The following is a 22,885-nucleotide window of genomic DNA, read 5'->3' as shown; positions in this document are numbered from 1 at the left end:
AAGGAAGCAAAAAACTGTATCAAAGAACTAAAGAAAAATAAAGACAAATACAAGAAACAAGCATGTACTGGATTTTGGTTAAAGATTCAATAAAACTTTATGCCAAGATTGAATCTCAGGTACAGTTGTTTGTTCTCGATGACCCCTCTAGATAATATCTCGTGAGTCAAATAAAATCTTGCTGGCTCCTGACATAAAGTATTGAAAAAATAATAGGAAATACGCATCTTTTGCCTAGTTCTAATTTCAGATATGCAGCATATTTTAAGTCTGATGCTTTTGTGTTGACTTTTTGCTTATAATGTGCAATTTAGGTAAGCACCATTTGCACACTGTCATTGTTATCTTGAAATATTAAATGGTTTTGTAACTATTTTTACTTCCAAGTCCTCATTTAGGAAAAAAAAACAAACAAAACAAAAACACCAAGTTACACAATTTCTGCTCAACCTAAAGATGTTTCTGAATTAAAGGCATGTCCTCATTCAGTCTATTGGTGTGCTTGGCCTTGCTGCTTACACAGGGCCTGCACATGATCCACTTAATAAAAAACAGATTCATCTCCTGGCACTTCCACAGTCTTGGAACAACCTCCTGCTTCTCCTTCCTCTTACCCCCTGGGCAGGAGATGGGGTGTTTAATGTTGTGCTGTGTAAGAGATATTCTTTACCCTAAACCTACACCTGCCTGTGTGATGGACTTAAATACAGCAAAGAGAGTACAAAAGCCCCAAAGGGTTGGGTACTTCCTGTGATGTAAAAGATGGAAAATTAAAAATCAGTTGAGGTATTGCCAGAATTGCAGTAGGCAAGAATTGACAGAATTGAGGTTATGCAGAATTCTTAAAATAAATGTTCACATGTATTACAGAGGGTAATAAATTATGCAACGATTATTCATGGAGCTGAGAATAAACTCAGTAGCATGAGCTGAGAACTGTTGTTAATATCCCTGCATAAAGGGGGGGAAAAGGTAACCAACTGTGTAGGCAGAAGGAAAAAAAGTACAAAATAGTGGCTTTTTGATTTGTCACTTCAGTGTTAAGTAAGAATTAAATACAAGCTGCACTAAGACTGAACAGTTCCCCTCATTTCAGAATACCTGGCATGGGGCTGAAGAGATTACAGAATGAAATCTGTACTTTTTCTCTAAATGCTGTATTTTCAGTAATCCCTTAGAAAATCAAGCATTTTTTTTTCTTCTAGGAATCTTTGTCAATGTTACTAAGCATTCTGATTTTTGTGCAACAGTAAACTTAATTTTCATATGTTTGTAATGGCTTGGGTTGAGAGGATTTCATTTGTGAGATAAGTATGGAACTGAAAACATCTTAATTTACGCAATAGTGGTGCTGTCAAGTTAGAATAGCTGCCTGCATGCCCTGTACAGCTCTGAAAATGTGAGAGGACTTTTCTTTTGATGCAGATATGGCCTGTAGCTTGAATTCTTTTCACTACCAGCAAGGCAGGTGTTATTTCTGCATTTCCAAATTTCCTATCACAAAACTGCTATTACTACTGGATGAGGTTATTGCTGACAAAGCTTAAATGTCACTTGGAAGAAGTTTCTCTTGTTATTTATGCATTAAATCTTTCTATTTTAGAATTTTGTTGACTAGTTTTAATAGGTTAATCATCTATACGTCATAAAATACACTTTCCCGATGTTATATACCTCTGATAGTAGGAAAAGCAATGTATTTATCTTTTGCAAACTGTCACTGTTGAGTATCTTATTTTTTGTGTTCAAGGCTTGGCGAAGTGACAGCTTAGACCTTGACATGAAATCTGTTTATTTGCCAACCTTTCCACTGAAACTTTCTTGGCTTATTTTGGCTGTGCTTTTGACACTGCCTTCTTCCTTGCATTCCCATACATATTTTATAGCTAATTGCCCACACAGGGCAAGAGCAACAGCATGATTTGGTAAGAAAAATGTTTTTATTAGTGAGGCTGACCTGTGTAGCAATATTGAGATGATGAGATATATTAAACACCTCAAGAAACTGTAAGTTAGCTAAATTGTAGTGTTTTTCCTTTAGAAATGTGAGCCTGACAGTCCAGACAGTTTCCAGGGCATCTCTGCCCATTATTCAGTTATTATTAAGTTATTCAGTCCATAACTTCATCAATTTGTCTATTATGGTGCTGTCATAAGGGCCAGTGTCAAAAGTCTTGCTGAAGTTAAGAAAAATGACAACTCTTCATCTGCCAAACTTGTATTTTAATCAGAGAAGTTCATTAGGTTGATCAGGCATGTTTTCCCTTTCATAAATCCTTGCTGACTATTTCTAATCACCTTATTGTTCTCATTTGTTTAGAAATGACTTCCAGTGTTGTTATTTCCATCACTCTGTCAGTAATAGAGGTAAGGGTGATCAGCCTTAGTCCAGACCCTCCCCACTTCAAGTTCCATTTGCTTTCTTCCAGCTGTCAGGAACCTCCCCCATTTACCAGGGCAGCTTGTGAAATGATTTATAGTTAAGAAACTTGCCCTGGCTGCAGAATATTGTTTTTCTGGGAGTCCGTATAGAGAGAGAGGAAAAAGGAGAGAGAGGGGGCAGAAAAAAAAGAAGCTTCAATATAGAGAATTAAGAGGAGTATTAAATAAAAAAAATAAAAATCAGGACATAAACAGATGTATTGGGAATCATGTGGCACTCATGGTATCTGCTCTAGACTGATTTAATGCTCAAAGAAAGTGAAATTTGATGTATTGGTCACTTAATGGGACTATGACATGAGGAGGCAAGGAGTAAGATTCGATGACATGAAAGATCCTTCGAGTCCTCTGTCCCATGCCCCTGTGAATCTTAACAAGGTGGATCAATAAAGTCTGACACTTTAAAAATAAATAAAGAAATCAGCAGTTCAGCACATTCCCCTATCATTTCCTGTAGTTCTGGCTCCCACGGTTTTGGAGACATCCACACTTCTGTGAGGATTGTTCTTGTTTATTCCTGGGCACTCATCTCAAAGTGGAAGAATTCTAGTAATCAAGGGTGCATCATATGCAAGTATACCACTTGAATGTATAGTATGTAAGATATTTTTCTTTGTTTTAATTAATTTCTCATTTAGAACAAATGGGAAATTTTTATCTGCTTCCTTAGAAATTGATATTACAAACGACATCTTTAGGAATTATGCTGTTTGGAGGCATAAGGGTAGGGAAATTTGTTCTACTTCTTTTTGCAAGTGGCAGAAAAAGGTGTGGCTGCTCCACCCTGGATAACCTGAAATATCCTGAATTACAGTTCTGCAGTTCAGCTTTTAATGAAGTCAGCTGCACATACTCTTCATTCTTTTAGATAGTGTATGTGCTTTTATTCCTAGTTTGGAAAGTTTGTTTTAGAAATAATAAGATGATATTTATTTTCTCGCTGAGGATGATGGACAAGGAAGTTGAGCCTCAGTGTCATGTGAGAACATGGTGACAGTCCTCAGCCAGGTTTACCAGGGAGAGATTTGTTGGTCTTCCATCTGAGAGGTGGCTCATTTGTCTTGTGTAGTTAAGGGTGCAAGGAGTGGGGATCATTCAGTGGTTTATTTAAAATATACTAACAGTTGGCATTCTTCTTTAAAAAAAGGGCAATTTACAGAGCTTTTGGCCAAAATATAAAAGAAGAAAACCTTGAAAATTCTTAGGGGTTTATTTTTTTGGGTGAGGGGAAGGGACACCTTGGACAGAAACTATTGGATCTGAACTACAGATTTTTGTTGGTACAATATCAGAGGAATTGCAGCGGAACTTAGAGCTCTGTACTACATGCTGTCAAAAAATAAATAACTTGTAGTCATGTTTTGCTTGGAACAGGATGCTTATGTACTCTGGGAAGATGTTTACCTGTTTTGGTGTCAAAGGAATACAGAGCAAAAATGGTTCCTTGTGGGTTCTGTACCATTAAATATGGATGGATAAATTTAAAATGGTTGGATATCCAGGACCTGGCAGTTCACACTCAGCTGAGGCAGTCCCTAAGTGAGGAAAGTTCATTGCACCCTGTACAGCCACATGGATGTTCTTGCTGGCAAACTGGCTGGTGGTGGTTGTGCAGAAACAGCTGGAGAGATGTTGGCAAGGGTTAGTCAAATGATGTGCTTGGAGGTCTGAATTGAAATTTTGTCTGGACTCTTTCAAAGTTACAAAAATGGGTCATTGTGTGGTTGCACATTTTAAAAGGATTTTTAAAGGCTTTTGATAAGTGGTTAGGAGTTTCAGGATTGTTTTTGACTTTTGTCGTAGCAGGGCTTTTTTGTTTGTAAAAGTATAGGCAAGGTATGTTATGTGTATCTGCTTAGAGTGATTGGAGAATTCATGTGTCTTCTTTTACAGGAGAAAAAACAAATCCAGGAACAGAGCCAGCCTTGCACATGGAGGGCAGTGTGCTATAATCAGGGCATCAGGATATTGAGAATGAGGTTCTGCTGCTCCTTTACAGCACAAAACCTTCAGTGGCAGCCACTGAAAGTGTCTTGTTCTTGTGCAGAATTACTTAAGGAGAAGATGAAATTTGGCAAACTGAAGAATCCAATAACCATGGTTCCTAAATATGTGTTCTTTAGTCTGTTCTGCTGGTGCCCATGATGCATTCACTGTTTTTATACAACTGTTCCACAGAAAGTGCAGCTTCTGTGAATTTCTGTAACCCCTTGCTGTAGTGTTGGAGTGTGTTACCACCCAGGGTCTTCATAGCAACAGCTATGGAGTAAAGGAAGGGTGGGGGTAACAGTGTGACTGAAAGAAACAATCTGAATATCAAGCTGGATCTTGTGTAGTTGGCTTATACAAAATGTTAGTTATTAGTGTGTGTTTTGTTCTGCAAGACCTGGGAGTGGCTTGGGATCTTCTCCCAAAGTACACATGAGCTTGTTTGAAGAGGAACATCACTGACTACAGTGAACCAAGAGGAAAAACATTGCATGGTGAACTTTAATCAACTATTTTGTTGTAAGTTACGCCTAAAATGACCGTAAATAAAGGATTATATGATCTTCCTCTAGTTTATTTTTACATCCTTGACAGCTCTTAATGTAAAGTTCGAACACTCTCCTTGTGTCTTTAGCTTGTAGTTTATTTGTGCTGGCTTTGTTTGCACAGAGGAAGACTGGGAAAAGGATGTAACAACAACAATTGATATCTATGGTTCTCCCTCTTGCCTTTTTGACTTCTGGAGGAAAATATTAAATTTAATATTTAAAACAAGAACATATTTAAGAAAATACCCCATCACTTTATGATAGCTGTGGTGTGTCTTACAGGCCTTGTCTATAATTTGAATATGAAAAACTGCAAAAATGGTTTTGTCAGATATAAAGCTGATGTTCTTTAGGTTTTCACCCTTCAGGAATGGTGAAAGTTAACTACAACAAAATCAAGTACATTTTTCCTCAGGACTTTACTCTGATGAAGGATCAGGATAACAGAAGAAGGCTATTAAATGCCTGTGCTTCCATTAGTGGGTTGGAATTACACTTGAGATGGATGTGAAACTTCTTAAGAAATTCTTTCATTGTTTAACTTCGGCACAAAGATGTTTTCCAGATTATATCTTCATGCACTAATTATTCCTTTAAGAAGATCCTTAAAAGATATTCGAAGTTTCTAGTTCTTGTCCATTCAGATGACTTACTGGAATGGTTTTGTATGATTTGATTTTTTTCCCCATGGCAATCTGGGAGAGTTATCTGTGATAACCTTTTGTGAAACTTTTTTTTTTTTTTTCCAGAGAGATACTGGAACTGTACTTCCAGGATTAATAGACTTTCTATTGTGATTCACTTTGTCTTTGCAAGTTTTAGTGGAGCAAATTTTCATGGATTTGAAGAGCAGCTGAACTAATATTGCTGATCTCCACTACAGATCTCTTCTCTGTGGTGACCAGTGACAGGACCCAGGGGAATGGCCTGAAGCTGTGTCAGGGGAGGTTTGGGTTGGATATTAGGAAAAGATTCTTCACCCAGCTCTCAGGCACATGGTGGGATTGTTTGGATTGTCCTGTGCTGGGCCAGGAGTTGAACTGGATGATCCTTGTAGGTCCCTTAAAACTCATGAGATTTCATGACACTAATGAAAGCTTAGAATGCTACTTAGGCTTTTAGTCCCAGTAAAAAATTATTAATGAGCATTGAAATTCCTGCTGTTTCCTGGTAATCCATGTGCCCTCCAAGAAGTGGAGTAAAAGTATTATTGAAACTTGAGGCTTTGCAGTAGAGAAGGGTGAGGGAACCAAATGACACAGTGAGGTGTTAGAGGTAGTGACTACCACTGAGATTCTGGACATCAGTAACATAATTATTGGGATATTTATATAGAACTTCTAGAAGTAGAGTATTAAGTAAAAATTCTAAGGACAGTGATCAGGCTTTGTCTAATGACCTGTGTCCTTCAAACCTTGAGAGGTGAAAGAATTCTGTCCTACCCCAAGGCAGATGTGACTGAAGTCATATCTTGAAGATATTTAACCTATTAAGATTACAGTTTCACATCATCTTCTGCAATTTAAAAATTCTTACTAAGCATTTATTCAGAGTCTTCAAATGTTCCTACTCCCAGTTTAAGTTTATGACACTTCTTCATGTCTGTGTAGCAGGACAAGGTTTATATTCTTCCTCTGTTTATTCAGTCACTGGTATTTTTTGTCCTGGTCTCATGTTCACTTAAAATCTTTAGTACTGAGTCTTGAAATGCATCAAATGGGATTGTGGAGAGCAGTACCAGAGGTTTTTTGGAAGCTGTGCTCTGTAGCTCAGAACTGCACAAGATGCAGTGATGAGCTCTTGGCCCTGTCAGATGCTGTTACATGCTGACAATGTTGGCCCTGTGATGTTTGGTAAAGTAGGTCATTCAGGCTGCCATCAGAAAGGGTGGTTTATTTTGTTGGTTTTTTGATGTTTTGTTTACCATCTGAAGACATAGGATAGTTATTAACCATCCCTTCCTCAGATCTAAAGAAGGGCTGTGCCCAAACATCTCTTGCCCAGCTGTATGAGTTGGTTTTGTTTGTATATCTTGGTCTTACCTACTTTCATTTTTATATCAGCATTCTTGCACATCTGTTTTCATTTTCACCAAAGCCTTTTGTGCTGAAGATGTCGAGTCACTGGGTAAAGCTTACTACACTTAAAGCTCAGCTGAGTTTGGAGCTACAGAGCAGAGGTTGCATTGGTCTGCTCATCAATTTACTGCTGTGAACGGATTCAGAGTGGGGATATGTGCTGCCTTTGACACACTGAATGTTGTTCCATCCTGTAACAGCTGGGTACCTCCACTAACTTGAGCTGCATTTGGTGGTGAGCTCCTGGAAGCCTTTTTTAAAATGAAGCAACAAGTTCTTGTGTTTCTGAGCTCTTTGATACCACTCCACAGGCATTTTCCTAGGTAAACAGAACTTGTTCAGCAGAACTGTGCAGGCTTGTGTAATTGGAGGAGCAAATGAGGCTATTTAAGGTGGTGGATTTTGCATTGAATAAAAGATTTTGTGTTAGCTGAGGATGACCTTTGATTCCCTGTAACAGCATAAAATGACTGCCTGAGGAGCTGCTCCTTGGAAGTTTATTGCTGGTCTCATGCAGCAACGATTTAGCTGAAAGCTCCTGAAAAGTGAATGTCCCTTCTTGGTACAAAATAGGAAGAGGAGTTGATTAAAGTGAATAGGAATTGAATTTTCTATGGCTTAGAGGCTCAGCTACACCTGGCCTCTACTAGAGGTTCTCCTAAACAAAGCATCAAACTATTTGTTGGAATTTTTCAATCCAAATTTTGCTCATTTGCTCAGAGGGAAAGGGAGATTTGTGCCTATTTAACAAGATATTCTTATTTTTTTAAAATATACTTTTCTTTGCTTGATAGCTCAGGCACTGAACTTGCTTTGTAATAGAGCAGCTTTAATGTTTGTGTTATAAAACTTTAAAAAGATGTTCTGTAAAAATTAATAATTAATTTTTAATTTTCTGCTTTCTTAGACTTGAAGGGTATCAGCACTGGCTTGTTGATTTATTCTGTGACTCTGGAATTTTAAACTTAAATAGGTCTTTGTTTTAGCCTGTAAGAGTTTGTTTATACATAAGGGATTTATGCTATACTCATCCTTCACTAAGAAATACGATATGAACTGTTCCACCAGTGTGTTTTCATATATAAATGGAATAATACTGCATTATTGTGAGATCATGGATTACTGTTTTATTCAGTTTGTAATTGCATTTAATAGTTGGGAGTCTGAGGAGTTGCTGATGTTGTATCTGTGGTTTAGGTAACACTGAGAGTCAGGTTCAGCTTTTTTCTAAAAAGATGTTTGCAACTAAAAGTTTCGATGAGCTGTTATTTTAACTTTGTATTTGGCATCTGGAGAAGCAGGAGAAGGAAGACACGTTCAGGTGACACCATTTCTGGTAAATAACTGAACCCTATGTGGCTGCACAGTTTCCTTACTTTCTTTTGTTTAATTGCTTCTTAGATAGATGAGACAGAAAGCAGCCCAGATATGACGAGACCCTGAAGAGATCTGCTGATCCATAAGCAACTTCATTTTCCTATATCCCTCTTAGAAGATGTGGCTAATTATTTTTAGGTTACCCTTTAATTGATAGAGGTGGATTTTAAGAAGCATCTGTAAGGTCAACTGATCCACTCATGGATCCCTTCCACTGAACAAAAGTAATCCTCACAGAATGTAATTCCTTTAAACAGCATCAAAGGGCTAGGGTCCTTCCCCTTCAGATACCTTCTACTATGTTTACTTCATAAATGGAAGGGTTTTGCCATAACAAAAGGAAGTTTTATAAGGTCAAGATATGTTCTGGTGACCATTTGGATTGCTTTGTCTCACTCCTCCAGTCACCCCACACTGGAGGTGAAGATCTGCAATGCAAACTGACAAGCACAGTGAATCTGTCACAGATCAAAATGATCAGATTTTATTTTGCAGTAAAATAAGGAATAGCATGTGTAGGATTCACTTTTTATCTTTTTTTCACCTCTCCAGTTCTGCATGAAGCAGATTTTAGCTTTAAGCAATGGAATAGTGAATGAACTTCTCTAAGATGTTTTGAGGATAAAAATGGTTTTGTTGGGTAGATTCTTTTGTAAACAGCCTAGAACAACAAGAAACAGAGATTTTGAATTAGTGTCCTAAGAAAGGAGTAATTTTAAGCCTTTTTCAGCTTTCATAGCCTTGACTTTATCCTTCTCTTCAGTAAAGCCTTCAAAAAGTAAATGGAAGGAAGTGGGAGAAGATGAGCAGCTTAGTCCACCCACAAAGAAATCTGCTACAACTTTCATGCCTGAAAACTAATACAACCCATATGGGTTTAAAAAATGGCTAGTCTTTATTTATGGAATAATAAAAATAAAGTTTAACTTAGTTGCCCTATTAACATCTGTTGTCTTAACAGCAAAGGCTGGGAGGCTGCATTGCTGCTGCCTGCTCTGCTGCGCAGCATCACAGGAACCCTTGGGAAGGGGAGGTACGGGAAACCTCAATAACGCTGCTTTCCTCCTGTTCTCTCCCAAAACCCTGATCTGTTTTGCTCCCCACCTCACTACTACCAATAGATTAGGATTTGAAAATAAAACCAGTGAATTCTGTCAACTACTATTTTAAAATGTAGCTCAAATGACCTTAAGGGTAAACAGGTGATCATGGTTCAAAAGATCACAAAGTGTTTTTTTAAAACCCTGTACTTTTTGGGAATACCCAAGATTATCCTACTGTTAAGGTCACCAAGGGGGGAAATATAACAATAAATTCAGTATTGGACTGACTTTTTGCCAGAAGAATGTCTTAAGCAGAGATCCTCAGCAGTTTATATTCTAGAATGACTTTATGCTCTCTATCTTTCTTCTTCAGGAGAAAAATGGCCTAATGTAGTCTGGAGCATGGAATTAAGAGTTTGCTCATATTGCAAAGTCGAAAATGAATTCATGGAGGTGATGCTGCTTCTCAGTTGTGCTGAATCATTTCTGCTGAAAAACTGGGCTTGGATTTTGACACTTAAAGTAAAATATAATTTTCTTTCAGTTCTGCCTGTCAGAATGCTCATAGTTAAATAAGGAAGACCATCTCTGGTGGCAGGATAATGATGATGAAGCTTCTTAGTCTCCAGAGACGCTTGGAGGTCCTGGAGCCCATCACCCTGGTCTCTGTGCCCTTTGGCAAAAGGTGTTCAGGAGGAGACTTAGCTCTAGAGAAGGTGTGAGTGGAGTGGAAAGGGGCTGGTGGGGGCAAGGATGATGATTTAGAGACCAGGTAATACAAAGTAGATTTTCAAAACAGCCTTAGCAAACCTGAGTTTAGAGAAGGCAGAGGTCAGGAGGTGTTGTTTTGGATTTGTTATAATGCACCATTTTTCAGTAGTTCCTGTGAAGAAAGATGATGTTTGTTTGACTTTGGCTAAGAGGAAACTTAGGGTAGATAATATTTTCCACTCTTAAATAATGCATGCACCCACAGAATAATTAAAAAAATCTCAGACGTAGAACTAACTTGAGAGAATGAAGATGAATGAAGGTTATGGTGCAGTTGGAGTGTCTGGACAGCATGTTTGGGGAATTCTGGATACTAACAGGAAAAGGAAATTAATTTGGATGCAGAAGACTGTCACTTGATCAATAAGCATGTTTTAATTTTTAGAACATTCATCAGGCACTCTCAGTTTATGGGCTGCAATTGTCGCAGTAGAAAGCATTTGTGGCCTTACCAAAAAAATCCTGCACTTGTTCTGTGGGTAAACTTCGAAAATTTTCTTTATTGACAAGATGAATGCAGTGAATTCTTCTTCCATGTCTTACGTGAATATGCAGATCTCCTTCAAAACAATGCCTTTGTTCTTCAACTTCTAGTAATTACGAGAGTGATAAATGGTAGCCCATGAAGTGGCTAAAACTATGAATTATTGAGTTCAAAATAATAATAAGCATCACCTTCCTTATCACAGAATGGTTTAGGTTGGAAGGGACCTTCAAGATCATCTACTTCCCACCCCCCTGGTGACACAGTCACCTTATACCAGACCTGGTTGCTCAAAGCTCCATCCAACCTGGCGCTGAACATTTGGGTATCCACAATTTCTCTGGATGTGTCTCACCATCCTCATAGTGAAGATTATTTTCCTAATACTTAAACACATATTTTCAGTTCAAAGCCATTCTTCCATGTACTGTCTCCCTGTGCCCTTGTCAGAAGTCCCTCTGCAGGCATTGGAAGGGGCTCTGTGGTCTCCCTGGAGCCTTCTCCAGGCTGAACATTCCCCACTCTCTCATCCTGTCTCCAGAGCTCCTCCAGCCTTAATGCTGATGTCATTGCTGAAGTCTTCATTTTTGTTGTAACAAGTGAGTGGGCTGCTCTCTTCTCCCTTGGAGGAGATCTCTGTTGCTGTTCTGTTCACCTGGTGGCTGAGGTGTTGCAGAAGAGGAACTGAAAAGCAAATTCCTGTTCTGCTCTCCAACACTGTTCTGGTACCAACCTGTCTGTTTCCTTCAGAGTTTCCAAATCCTGAGTTCAGTTTGGTTTCTCAGGGCAGTATTGGACAAGTATTCCCTGTTTGGTTCTGTCCTGGTCTCCTTCCTAACAATGCTCCAACTTGCCAGCCAGTTTGATCAAAATTTGATGAATAGAGATATTAACTGATGTCAAAAAAATAAGTTGAACAGCAGAGAGTTCCTCATGATGCCATTTACTGAGGGAGAAGCTGTGGTCAGTTCTGTGCTGATGAGATCTCGGTGCCCCCACAGAGGCTCTGGACAAAGCCAAAGTTTGCCAGTTTTTCTGATAGGCCTTTTAGAGCTCTATTTTTGTTTGGGTAAGCTTGAGTGGAAAAAATTAAGCAACCTTTTATATGTCTCACAATTTTAAAAACCAAAACCCTGTTGTTTAACCCTTTGTTCCCCAAAGCGTTGTGGTTTTTGAAGGCAACATCAATAGGAGACAGGCTCAGCACCAAAAGGGAAATTTTAAAAAACTAAATACCTTGATACAACTAAAACTTCTGACTTTTTTCCTCCCCTCTTGCTTTCCAAAAGCGGATGCTGATAATCAGCAGTCTTTAAAAGCAGGCTGAAATTGAGCAACCTTACTCACAGCAGAAAAGTCTTAACTTGAATTTCCTTGGGGCAAAATGCCCTTTCTTTTAGCTAACCTTGGCCTGTTTGTTGTTATTGGGATAGTCTGAGCTTTTTTTCTGGTTAGAATGTGTGCTTCACGAAAATGGCCAGTGCTTCTACATATTCTTAGTAAAAAACTTACAAATTCATTTTTTGTAATAATTTTTTTTTTAGATTTTTCTTTGATAGTTGTTATCATTATTGCTTACACAGAGATACTATGCAGATACCATGAATGTGAGTCAGCAAATGCATCTTGCACAACAAGAACCAAGGCTCCTGTTCCACAGCCATAATTTCTGACAGCTGTTCCTTACCTCAGTAAATGGTATAATCTGATTGGCATTACTTAAAAGAGATCACTTTACATAAACGCTACTCAGATACCTCTTGATGAGCTGTATTTATAAAAAGCTGTAAATACTCAATATTAAGTATACTGGAGATATTTAACTTCTCAAGTTTGTTTTTTTACTTTGTGCCATGTCTGCTGCGCCATCCTTGCCTGCCTTCCTCCCTGCAACTTGGAATTTTGGGGTTTATGAATATCTTTAGAACATAAATTTTATGCTTCTGGCCTTTTTTTTGTGCAAAAAAAAAATCATGTTACTTGAAAGAAGAGCATAAGCATATGTCTACTGTATACTTCCTACAATAACAAATAGATACTAAGTATTTTTTAAAAAGCAGCATGAAAGCACTTGACTTAACTGAAAAAATATACAGTGTGTAAAATGCTGGATAGCTTCTAAAATTGAATTTAAAAAACCCTCATGCTATGAAGTACTTAGTTTTCAGCTTCATTTTGTAGTCTAAAGCAAAAACAAGAAGCTATGTCCTTGAGCAGAATGAATATAATACCGGTATTATATGAGCAGGCAGTATCTCTTGACACTTGGATTGATAATCTGTATTAACCTCATCTGTTAAAAGTGTAAAGAATACAGAGCCCACACATTCTGTTTATTAAAAATCTCCTTGGAAATGCACTTACCAGTTGATATTTAAAGGGTTTTGTTTTCATGAACAAAATTTAATTTAGACCTTCCCTTTTTTTACTTCTTGATATCTTTTAAATCTGCTTTTCTGAAAAACATTTTCTTCTTATGAAAGATAACACATTTTTTAAAATATATTTTACACCCTCAAGCACAGATCAAAGCAACTTAAGGAAAACTGAAGAAGTATCTGCAGTTTTCCTTTTTCTGAGGAAACACTTGCTCAAGGTCACCGAGGAAGCCCATGGCAGAGCTGGATGTGTAAAAGCAGCTTTCCTGCCCTGCCAGCTGCAGCGTGAAGCAGAGAGGCATTGAGCCTGTCTGTGCCCCTTCTGCACCCACACAACTACAATAATTGGGGGTTCAAATATTACTGTAGCATGTTTGGCTTTATTCTTGAAGGTAAATATAATCGACCTTGTCGCTAGAAACGTTTGTCTGTCTGTGTAGCGCTGATGGGCTTGGAAAACTTTGTGGTGGGGGGAGGAAGGCACCCAGGCATGTCTTCAGTTCCCTTTGGCTTTCTTCAGCCCCAGAAAGAGCTTTGTGCCTGAGCAGTGATGCAGAACATCTGATGGGCCTGGTTGTGGCCTAATCTCTCTCTCTTTTTTTTTTTTTTTCCCTCCAGTGAATATTTTTTCCCGTTTAAATAGAGAAGCAGACAATACTTAAATGCAGTTGCTGCTTCCTTTCTTCGTTTTTTTTTTTCTTTTCCTTTTTTTTTTTTCTTTTTCTTTTTTTTATCGAGAATTTTGACATACACCACTAATTCTGCAAGGCCAGTGAGTATATTGAGAAATGAGATGGCAGTAAAGAATGGTAATTAAACATATGCTGCAGACAAGTGCATGCTGCTACAAGTAGGCAGATAGGTTAAGTTGAAGGCTGCTGGTTTTAGATTAATTCCCTTTTGGTTCTAGTCTTGGATAAGCCTTACGCCTTACTGCTGAGGGCTGGGAGTGAGAAGAGATTACCGTGGAATATATAAAGAGCTTTAATGATGTGTGAGTCTTGTTCTTGTTGATCTTAATACGTATTCTAGCTGAATCAGTTATTTATAATTTTTGTGAAATACTTTGCTGTGAATAAAACGGATATTTGCTTTATATCCATCTACACATTCTGCCTGGATGTGTGATTATTATAAACATAGGCTTTTGCAGTGTTTACATTCATCATTTTAAAGAAAACTGTAAGCAGTTTTGATGTTAGATGCTGCGAAGTTCAGAAGAAACAAAGGCCGTTCACCATCTGGGGCAATGTTTGAGGTGACCTTTGCCTTCTGATGAGAAATCAATAAAGAAGCCCCGTTTAGACGAGCCTGGATGTGGCACTGAGTAAGGGCTGCCGTGGGCTGCGATACTCGTTCTTCAGGGCAAAGCAGCACTGCCAGGGTCGTTCCGTCCGTAATCCCGTGCGGTGAGGCAAGTGCTGCTGGAGGGTGTGACCCCAATTCCTGCTGAAGTTTGGGGAAGTTCTCCAGCGTTTACAGGAAACTTCCCGTGGCTTTAGAGGGAAGTTTTGCGCTTTAAGGGTCCCCGGCGCTTGTGTCGATAAGCGGACACAGCAGATATGGCAAAGCGATGGCAAAACGCGGCTGCGGCAGGGGAAGGGGCGGTGCGGGGCCGCCGCGAACAGGAACATCAGCAGCGGCGAAGCGAGGCCGGTCCGCAGCCGGGCCGGGCGGCATTTCCAGCCTCTGTCTTTGCACAGAGGGTGAACCGGAGACTGCCGGGCGCGGGCAGCAGACGGGGATTAGCATATTAATGGGAGCCGGGTAATCGCCTCCCGCCCCTGCCCGCCCTCCTCCGCAGGGCTCACTCCGCCTCGGCACCGCTCCCGGGGAGGACGAGGACGACGAGGAGGAGGAGGAGGAGGAGGAGGAGGAGGAGGAGGAGGTGGATGATGCTCCGGGGCGGGGGGAGATGAGGCAGCGGCGCGGCTTCCCCGCTGCGGAGCGCGCTGGAGCGCCGGGCGGGCCGGGGGACCGCGCTCCCCCCGCAGCCAGGTGAAGCCGCACCGCCCCGGGGAGGGCCGGGGCTCCCTCCTCTGCCCGGGATCCGGCACGTCCAGGCGGCTCCAGCCTCCCCCCGCAGGAGCCCGGAGCGCTGAATCGGGACATTGTGTGCCGGGGCTGGCCGGCATCGAGCGCGCTCTGTGTATGTGGCTGCTGGAGGTGGCCGGGCAGCAGCCCCCGAGGCGGGCAGGTGCGGGCTGCATGGAGAAAAGCGGCTGCAGCCCATTCCCCATGTGCTGGGCTAAAGGTACTCCCACCTTTTATTTATATGTGTGCGTGTGTGTATATCTAAATATCTATATCTGTATGTATTTCCCTCTCCCTCTTAATTTAACGTTTTACCACCTGTGGTTCTATGGGGTTTTTTCTATCAAAGCCAAGCTAGAAAATAAAATATTCTGGTCATGCGCTGGCAGTGCGGAGCTGCCCCTCCGCAGGAGCTGCTTCACCTGACAGCTGGGATGCTTCGAGATTTTTTTTTTTCCTCTCTGCCTTTAAGAATGATTTGAAATGAAAAGAGGGCTTGAGCTGTTTGGTTTGTACTTGCACTGATGTGAGGATCTGAGGGCTTTGTTTGTGATCTTTGTATTTTGAAGGCACTGCGAGGGTGATGCTGCTTTCACTGACCTTTTAGAAGGAGTAGTTTTGAAGTGTCTGATCCTGATCGTAGGAAGCGTTTACAGTGGAAGACTCACATCTTTTTACTTGATGTCTCCGAATTTGCCACCCCTATTATCCACCTCCAGTCTGAGACAATAAGTAGCCAGAGAGCATGAATTTATTACAATGAGAGGGTTGGACTTGAAATTGAGTCTAAACAATACTTAGATGGACATGGGAAAGTTATTCACGTGATAATCTTAACTTGCGCCCCAAGACGTTAATATTTACCGTATTGTTATCTGGACGTTAGTTTTATATTGGAGTTGTGGAAGTGAGTGTACAGGGATTAAGGTCGAAATTCTGTTAGTAGCCAAAGAATCCAATCTTCCTTAGATGGAAAACAACTGTAAAAAGTTGAGTGTTGCTGATTGTAAGCATAACTTTCCTCGTGCTTGCTTTCATTTCAATGTACTTTCTTTTTTGGGAGAGAAACTGGCAGTGAAGTATTGCGTCACCGTAATCTTGGATCACGGACAGCCAGTTACTACAGAAGTTCAGGGCAAACGTACTTGAACTAAGGATTTGATAGGCATAGCTGCTGATTAGTTGTCTTGAAAAAAGCAATATTAATTTTATTTACAATTTGTATTGTCTAGCGATTAGGAGGGCACACGAAGAAGTATTTAACACCGACTTTGTCTTGCCTGCTTTCCTGCACCTTTCAGAAATATTCCGGCTAAACTAGTCTTCGCCACACATTGACATATAGTAGCACGTAGAGTAAAAACGACTTAGAAATGGGAGAAGTTGGAACACCACACCCTGGTTTCATGAAGTGCAGAACCTGTCAGCTCACTGGGGAATAATAGTTAGTAAACAATGAGTAACGGTAGTGGGGAACAAAGCTAAAGCAGAGTGTCCTTTGCTTTTAGTAAAACTTGTTTACCGTCAAGGGGTAACAACAATGCCGGATCTGTGTGTCATAAATTGTATAACAAAAGTATTAGATGGATTTGGGATTCATATCTTTGGACTGTTGCGAGGGTCAGAATGAAAGTACTTCCCATAAAGTAACTTTTAAAAGTAGGGAAGAAGAATTATCTGAAAGCAAAAGCAAGTTTTTGCCATCTGCTGTTCAGGCTGGTTAGTATTAAGGTATCAATTTCCCCCCTCTACTCCAGTCCCAGAGGAAGCCCCCAGCAGGGCTGGGAATGGCTGCATTGGGCTGTGATAAAAGCTACTGATTCCCCCCTACCCATTCTAGCAATTAAAATGAATTAAAAATGATCCCACCTCTTCCTCTGGTCGTCTGTTTTCTCAGAACATAGTTTCAGGGAAGATTGCTTGTCCATCCCCTCTGCCCCAGAATACGGAGAGAAGCCCTGTAATCTCTTGTTATTCCTGTTGGAGGGAGAAGGGGGACACCAGGAGTTGCATAAGAGGACAAAGGCACCAGGATCTCTCACAGCTGCCAGTTGTGATGATTTCTAGAAAAAGCTTCATCACAACCTCCCAAAAAATAGGACAGATGAGAAATAGCTTGAGCTATATTTGTCATTGAATGGTGGCCATGCCTTAGTCGATGATTACTCTGTGTACTGTTCACCGGCTTAACCTTAGGGAAATGAGACGGATCTGGCCTACTTTGATAAGGGCTGTGAGATATCTGCAGTCCAAGAAAGGTAATATATTAATAAGGGAACCATTTAGTTCTGATCTCTTTATTCTGGCCTCCTTGGTTTATCTGTTAAAGCTTCAGGTTACATGTAGAAAAAAACTGATAAAAGTCTTAAGTATTTTATAATGTCTTAAAACGTGATCTTGATGTGTATATTTTATTATCCATAACTTTTTTCTAAGGGCTCTGTTCCCTTTTGAATGGGACAGATTAAGCTTTCATTGTACCAGGTGTGATCTCAGCAAATGTTTGTTCTTTGAAAAGGCTTTGAAATATTTCAGTGACTCTGTGTTCATACAGAGCTTCCACTTTTTTTTAGCATTCTTAAATCTGAAATCGTCAAATCTTCTTAGCGATAGCGTGGGATGACCTAATTGCAGCCAATTCTGTGACTCTGTCTGTAGAACTGCTACAGAGAACAAGATATTTGCTTGCTTTAAAAAGTATTTGTGTAGATCTGTGTTGTTGCTTTTTTGCCTCCTCTTCACATCTAAATCTAAGTAGCGCTATTGAATTGAACAATTTAGTTCGGATCTGAACATTCCAGATTTGAGGGTATTCTAATGGGTAAATGAAGTGTGTATTTTGTTGCTGGCATATTTCTTCTCAATAAGTCTGTATTACTTTAGTCAGGATAGGATTAAGACTCTTTTGGCTGCTTCCTCCCTCTCATTAAGTAATTTGAAACTTAAAATGTCAAGTCTTGTGGAATAATCATCCTGAAGTTCAGTTACAACTTCAGGGGATGCTGAAGTGGATGTCTTGATCCCTGAACAGTCACTACTCCTTTCCCAGCTCAGTGCTGAAACTTTGTGCTGGTATGGTACAGGGATGTTTCCTTTCTGCCTGCAATAGCAGACTAGAAAGTCATCATGGATCGTGCAAGACTTTTCACTAACATCTCGGAACTTTGTTGAGATCATTAATAGTATAATGTATTGCACTTTGACTTAGATACTTTTGCTGATGAGCTTTTTTCCTGTGAATTCCTGCCATTTTAACCTTACACAATAACTGGGTGAAAGCAGTGTCAAACGTGACAGCCAAGGATACTTGCTTGGGCAGCTGTGCTATAGATCTGTGAATTATCCACCCCAAGGAGAAGGAAGTTTCTTGAATAACTTCCAGAAGAGCTCTGTTTACTAATTTTTGAGCAATTAATCAATGTAGTTCAGTGTGTGCCATGAGTTGTTAGTGCAGAGTGATATCACAGTCCTTGAACTCAGCCCTTCAAACTAACATGGAAAGTCTGTACTGGCTTTAAATAATTAAGCCAAATTCAGTCAAAACCTTTGTCCTGATTAAAAGAAATATTAAAAAATTAAATCTGTCTGTGTCGTGAAATGTGTTTAATCTGCTGGGGAAGAGTCTTGCCCTATCACAAATGTTGCAATTTTTTTAAAAGAGAGGAGCAGTTCCAAATTAAATGTTGTGGATTTATTTTCTGGTGAGCCCTGCTGATTCAAGGGGTGTGTTCAGATGAGACCATTGGACATGTGTTGAATATAAGCAAGACAGTTGGATGTTGAAGAGAAGAGTTCAGAGCTGTTTCTCCTTCATCTCCATGTCGTGTATTTCTGCTGTTCAGCTAAGAGTGATGACTTTCAATCCAACAGGCCCTTAGGTTTTTCGGTCATATGTGATCACTGAGAGGGACACAGTCATAGAAAATGGAGTAAGGGAAATTGCTGATACTATGAAAGTTGTAGGCAGGTAAATAATCTCTAAAGCAAGATATCCTGCTTCTTTGAAACAGATGTTTTATATGTAACATGGAAATAGAATTGTTCTTGTGTTTCAGAAAGGAAAAAAAAAAAGTTCTGTTTGTATGAGTGTTCTGCTGCATCTTCTCAGGGAGCTTCAGTTGAATGCTCCTGCTCTTGCATTTTTTTGTTGTTCTATAGGTGTAGTTTAGGAGTGACATTAGGTGCTTTTTCCTTGGTGTCTGAGGGCACTACAACTAGGAAAAGTCTGTTATGTCATTTGACAGTCTGTTGTTGACTAACTACATGGGCTACATTGGCCATTTTCTTCTGAATGGTAATCTTGCCTAAACTTTTGTTAAACTTAATAATAACTTTGCAGCTTCTTGTGCTATAAGACCTACAAACCATAAAAAGCATCTCTTCAATTCCTGAATTTTTGGAGGCTTTTGTAGAAAGAAGAAAAATAATCTCATTCAACTACTAATTTTCAAAGGCCATTGAAAAAAATTCATAGAATCACAAAATGGTTTGGGCTGGACGGGACATTAAAGATCATTTGTCTAGTTCCAGCTCCCCTGCCATGGACAGGGACACCTTCCACTAGACTGGACTGCTTAGAGTATCATATTCCTGATATGCCTGTATATATTTAAAGGTGGAAAGTAATCTGGAAAAGCAAGGGGGATTCTCCCCTTCAGTGTTACAGCACAGCATGTGGTAGCTCAGTATTCTTAAAAATACAGGAACTATGCAGCTCCGGGAGTCTGCTGCATTCCCACTGGGGTGATTGTTCCATATTCAAAGACGACTGGAATGGAAGATGCAGCTTGAGATATTTTTCCAAGAAAGGAAAGTGATTGTTTTAAGGGCTGGGGGAGCATTTGGCAGTTCCCTGGGTAATGGAGATGTGTGATCTTATCAATTGTAGCACCTGGTAATGAGCCAGTGAACCAGCTTGGAATTAAATTGTGAGCTGCCTGGAAAAAAACCCTAAAACTTCAGTAAGGAAAACAAAATGTTTCAAATATCCTTTTAAAGAAGCATTAGAAAACAGGCCTAAGAGCAAAGTGTGGAAATTGGCACCCAAGTAAATGTTTCATTGTTGGAAATGATGCATTAAGCAGAAAAGTTAAGCCGGAGTTTATAGTGCTAATCACTTTCTTATTCAGTTTATATTGGAAATTTCTTTATCACAAGTCCCATTGTGGTTTTTAATGTTTATTTTCTGTATGTAAAATACATCTACAGACGTGCATTATTTGCCTTGCCGGGTTAGCCTGGCAACAGTTGCAGCGTTTTAACATTAGATACCAAAGATGATCTCTTACCTGTTTTTGTGTTTTTAGCAAATGCAATTCATTGGGCAATGTCCCTTTTGGAGGCTTTATTAGTTGGACTATGGTGCTAAAATTAGCTTTTGTGGCTGGTGTTGTATTTGTAGGAAATGTATTGGGTTGTCTCAATCCTTCACTTGTTGTACTATTGCTGAAATAGTTGCAAATTCATGTATTGTAAAAATTCTGATGTGCCAGCAAGGAGTATGTACTTTTCATTAATTGTCTGGAAAAAACACCCTCACTAGTATTCCTAAATTCATGACCTGATCTGTATTTGTTCATGGAGTTATTAAAAACTGGAGACATTATAGATTAATATACACTATAAAAATGCAATAGGGAAGGAAGCCTGTACAAGATGCTGAATTCTATAACCCGGCACAACAAACAAAAGCCAGACATGAGGAAATATCTTTGTAAATATTACATTTAAAGAAGCTTAAGTGCAGGACATCATAAATGTATTTGATTAGAGAGGTTTCAAAAATATTGTATCATTCATTAAGATTTCATCATCATTCAAGAGCAGTGAGATCACTGCAGTGTCTCCTGTTGAATCCATGTTGAGAACTGCCAGTGCCAGTTTTCCCTGATGGGTTGTCAGGGGCTGGGGGTGCTGAGGTGTGGGGGTAACTGAGGGGTTCCTGAGGTGTGGAGGTGACTGAGGGGTTCCTGAGGTGTGGAGGTGACTGGGGGGTTCCTGAGGTGTGGAGGTGACTGAGGGGTTCCTGAGGTGTGGAGGTGACTGAGGGGTTCCTGAGGTATGGAGGTGACTGAGGGGTCGCTGAGGTGTGGAGGTGACTGAGGGGTTCCTGAGGTGTGGAGGTGACTGAGGGGTTCCTGAGGTCTGGAGGTGACTGAGGGGTTCCTGAGGTGTGGAGGTAGCTGAGGGGTTCCTGAGGTGTGGAGGTGACTGAGGGGTTCCTGAGGTGTGGAGGTGACTGAGGGCTCTCTGAGGTGTGGAGGTGACTGAGGGGTCGCTGAGGTGTGGAGGTGACTGAGGGCTCGCTGAGGTGTGGAGGTGACTGAGGGGTTCCTGAGGTGTGGAGGTGACTGAGGGGTTCCTGAGGTGTGGAGGTGACTGAGGGGTTGCTGAGGTGTGGAGGTGACTGAGGGCTCGCTGAGGTGTGGAGGTGACTGAGGGGTTGCTGAGGTGTGGAGGTGACTGAGGGGTCGCTGAGGTGTGGAGGTGACTGAGGGCTCGCTGAGGTGCGGAGGTGACTGAGGGGTTCCTGAGGTGTGGAGGTGACTGAGGGGTTCCTGAGGTGTGGAGGTAGCTGAGGGGTTCCTGAGGTGTGGAGGTGACTGAGGGCTCGCTGAGGTGTGGAGGTGACTGAGGGGTTCCTGAGGTGTGGAGGTGACTGAGGGGTTCCTGAGGTGTGGGGGTAACTGAGGGGTTCCTGAGGTGTGGAGGTGACTGAGGGGTTCCTGAGGTGTGGAGGTGACCGAGGGGTTCCTGAGGTGTGGAGGTGACTGAGGGCTCGCTGAGGTGTGGAGGTGACTGAGGGCTCGCTGAGGTGTGGAGGTGACTGAGGGCTCGCTGAGGTGTGGAGGTGACTGAGGGGTTCCTGAGGTGTGGAGGTGACTGAGGGGTTCCTGAGGTGTGGAGGTGACTGAGGGCTCGCTGAGGTGTGGAGGTGACTGAGGGGTCGCTGAGGTGTGGAGGTGACTGAGGGCTCGCTGAGGTGTGGAGGTGACTGAGGGCTCGCTGAGGTGTGGAGGTGACTGAGGGGTTCCTGAGGTGTGGAGGTGACTGAGGGCTCGCTGAGGTGTGGAGGTGACCGAGGGGTTGCTGAGGTCTGGAGGTAACCGGTGGTTGCCCAGCACTGGGTGATTCTGTATTTACCGGGTTACAGAAGGAGGGTAGGTAGGACTGTTCTCTTCTGATATTTAATGTAGCTTAGCATAGGCATTAAGAAAAACATTTCTTTGTATATTCAGTCCTCCTGAGTCATTTCATTAAAAATAACCCGTAAACAGACTCTCTTTTTTCATTTATTTATTTGATAACCGAGGTTTGTTACTTTGCCAGAAGGGGGATTGCTTAATCCTTTCCCCAAGCAGTGTCACTGCTTTCTGAAGTAGTGTTTCTCCTGCCAATGATATCAGATCCATAACTGCAAGCACTAGGGGTTTGTGCTTTCTATTTAAATTGGATCTGGAAATGAAGTATTGTGCCTTGCTTTACCAAGGAAATGTCTTAGAAGAAACAGCTTTTTCCATGGCCTAAGTGTCCTCAGGTAAATGTAGGAGTAAAAGCAGTTTGTGTTTCAGTTCTGCCATGACTTAGGACAGCAGCTCACAGCAACTGAGCACTTCAGTGATGTCCTGTGCAGGGTCACATCAACAGGGGGTGAGTGTAAGGAACTGAAGTGTGGTATTTTGAGGCCGAAAGCCGAACTTTTTACTTAAGTTGGGTGTGCTGTAGAACTGAAAGTAAAACT

The 22,885-nt window shown here is 40.9% G+C and overlaps 1 protein-coding gene across 8 annotated transcripts in view; it reads left to right on the top strand.

Annotated features, from left to right (window-relative positions):
• Window positions 1-22,885, top strand: part of PTK2 (protein tyrosine kinase 2) — a 192,065-nt gene that overhangs the window by 43,718 nt on the left and 125,462 nt on the right. For 3 of the 8 annotated variants that reach the window (XM_066336653.1, XM_066336637.1, XM_066336645.1), the window contains exon 1: window positions 15,181-15,364. The exons of 2 other annotated variants lie outside the window; for them this stretch is intronic. In XM_066336653.1, coding sequence (XP_066192750.1) covers window positions 15,262-15,364 — 103 coding nt within the window. In that variant the 5' untranslated portion in view covers window positions 15,181-15,261. Of the gene's footprint in view, window positions 1-15,054; window positions 15,365-22,885 lie in introns of those variants that run through there. 3 more of the 8 variants (XM_066336628.1, XM_066336619.1, XM_066336675.1) reach the window with 2 other exon arrangements.

This window comes from Sylvia atricapilla, chromosome 1 (genome assembly GCF_009819655.1).
Source record: "Sylvia atricapilla isolate bSylAtr1 chromosome 1, bSylAtr1.pri, whole genome shotgun sequence".
Lineage (NCBI taxonomy): Eukaryota > Metazoa > Chordata > Aves > Passeriformes > Sylviidae > Sylvia > Sylvia atricapilla.
This window is presented reverse-complemented; position numbering and strand designations above follow the sequence as displayed.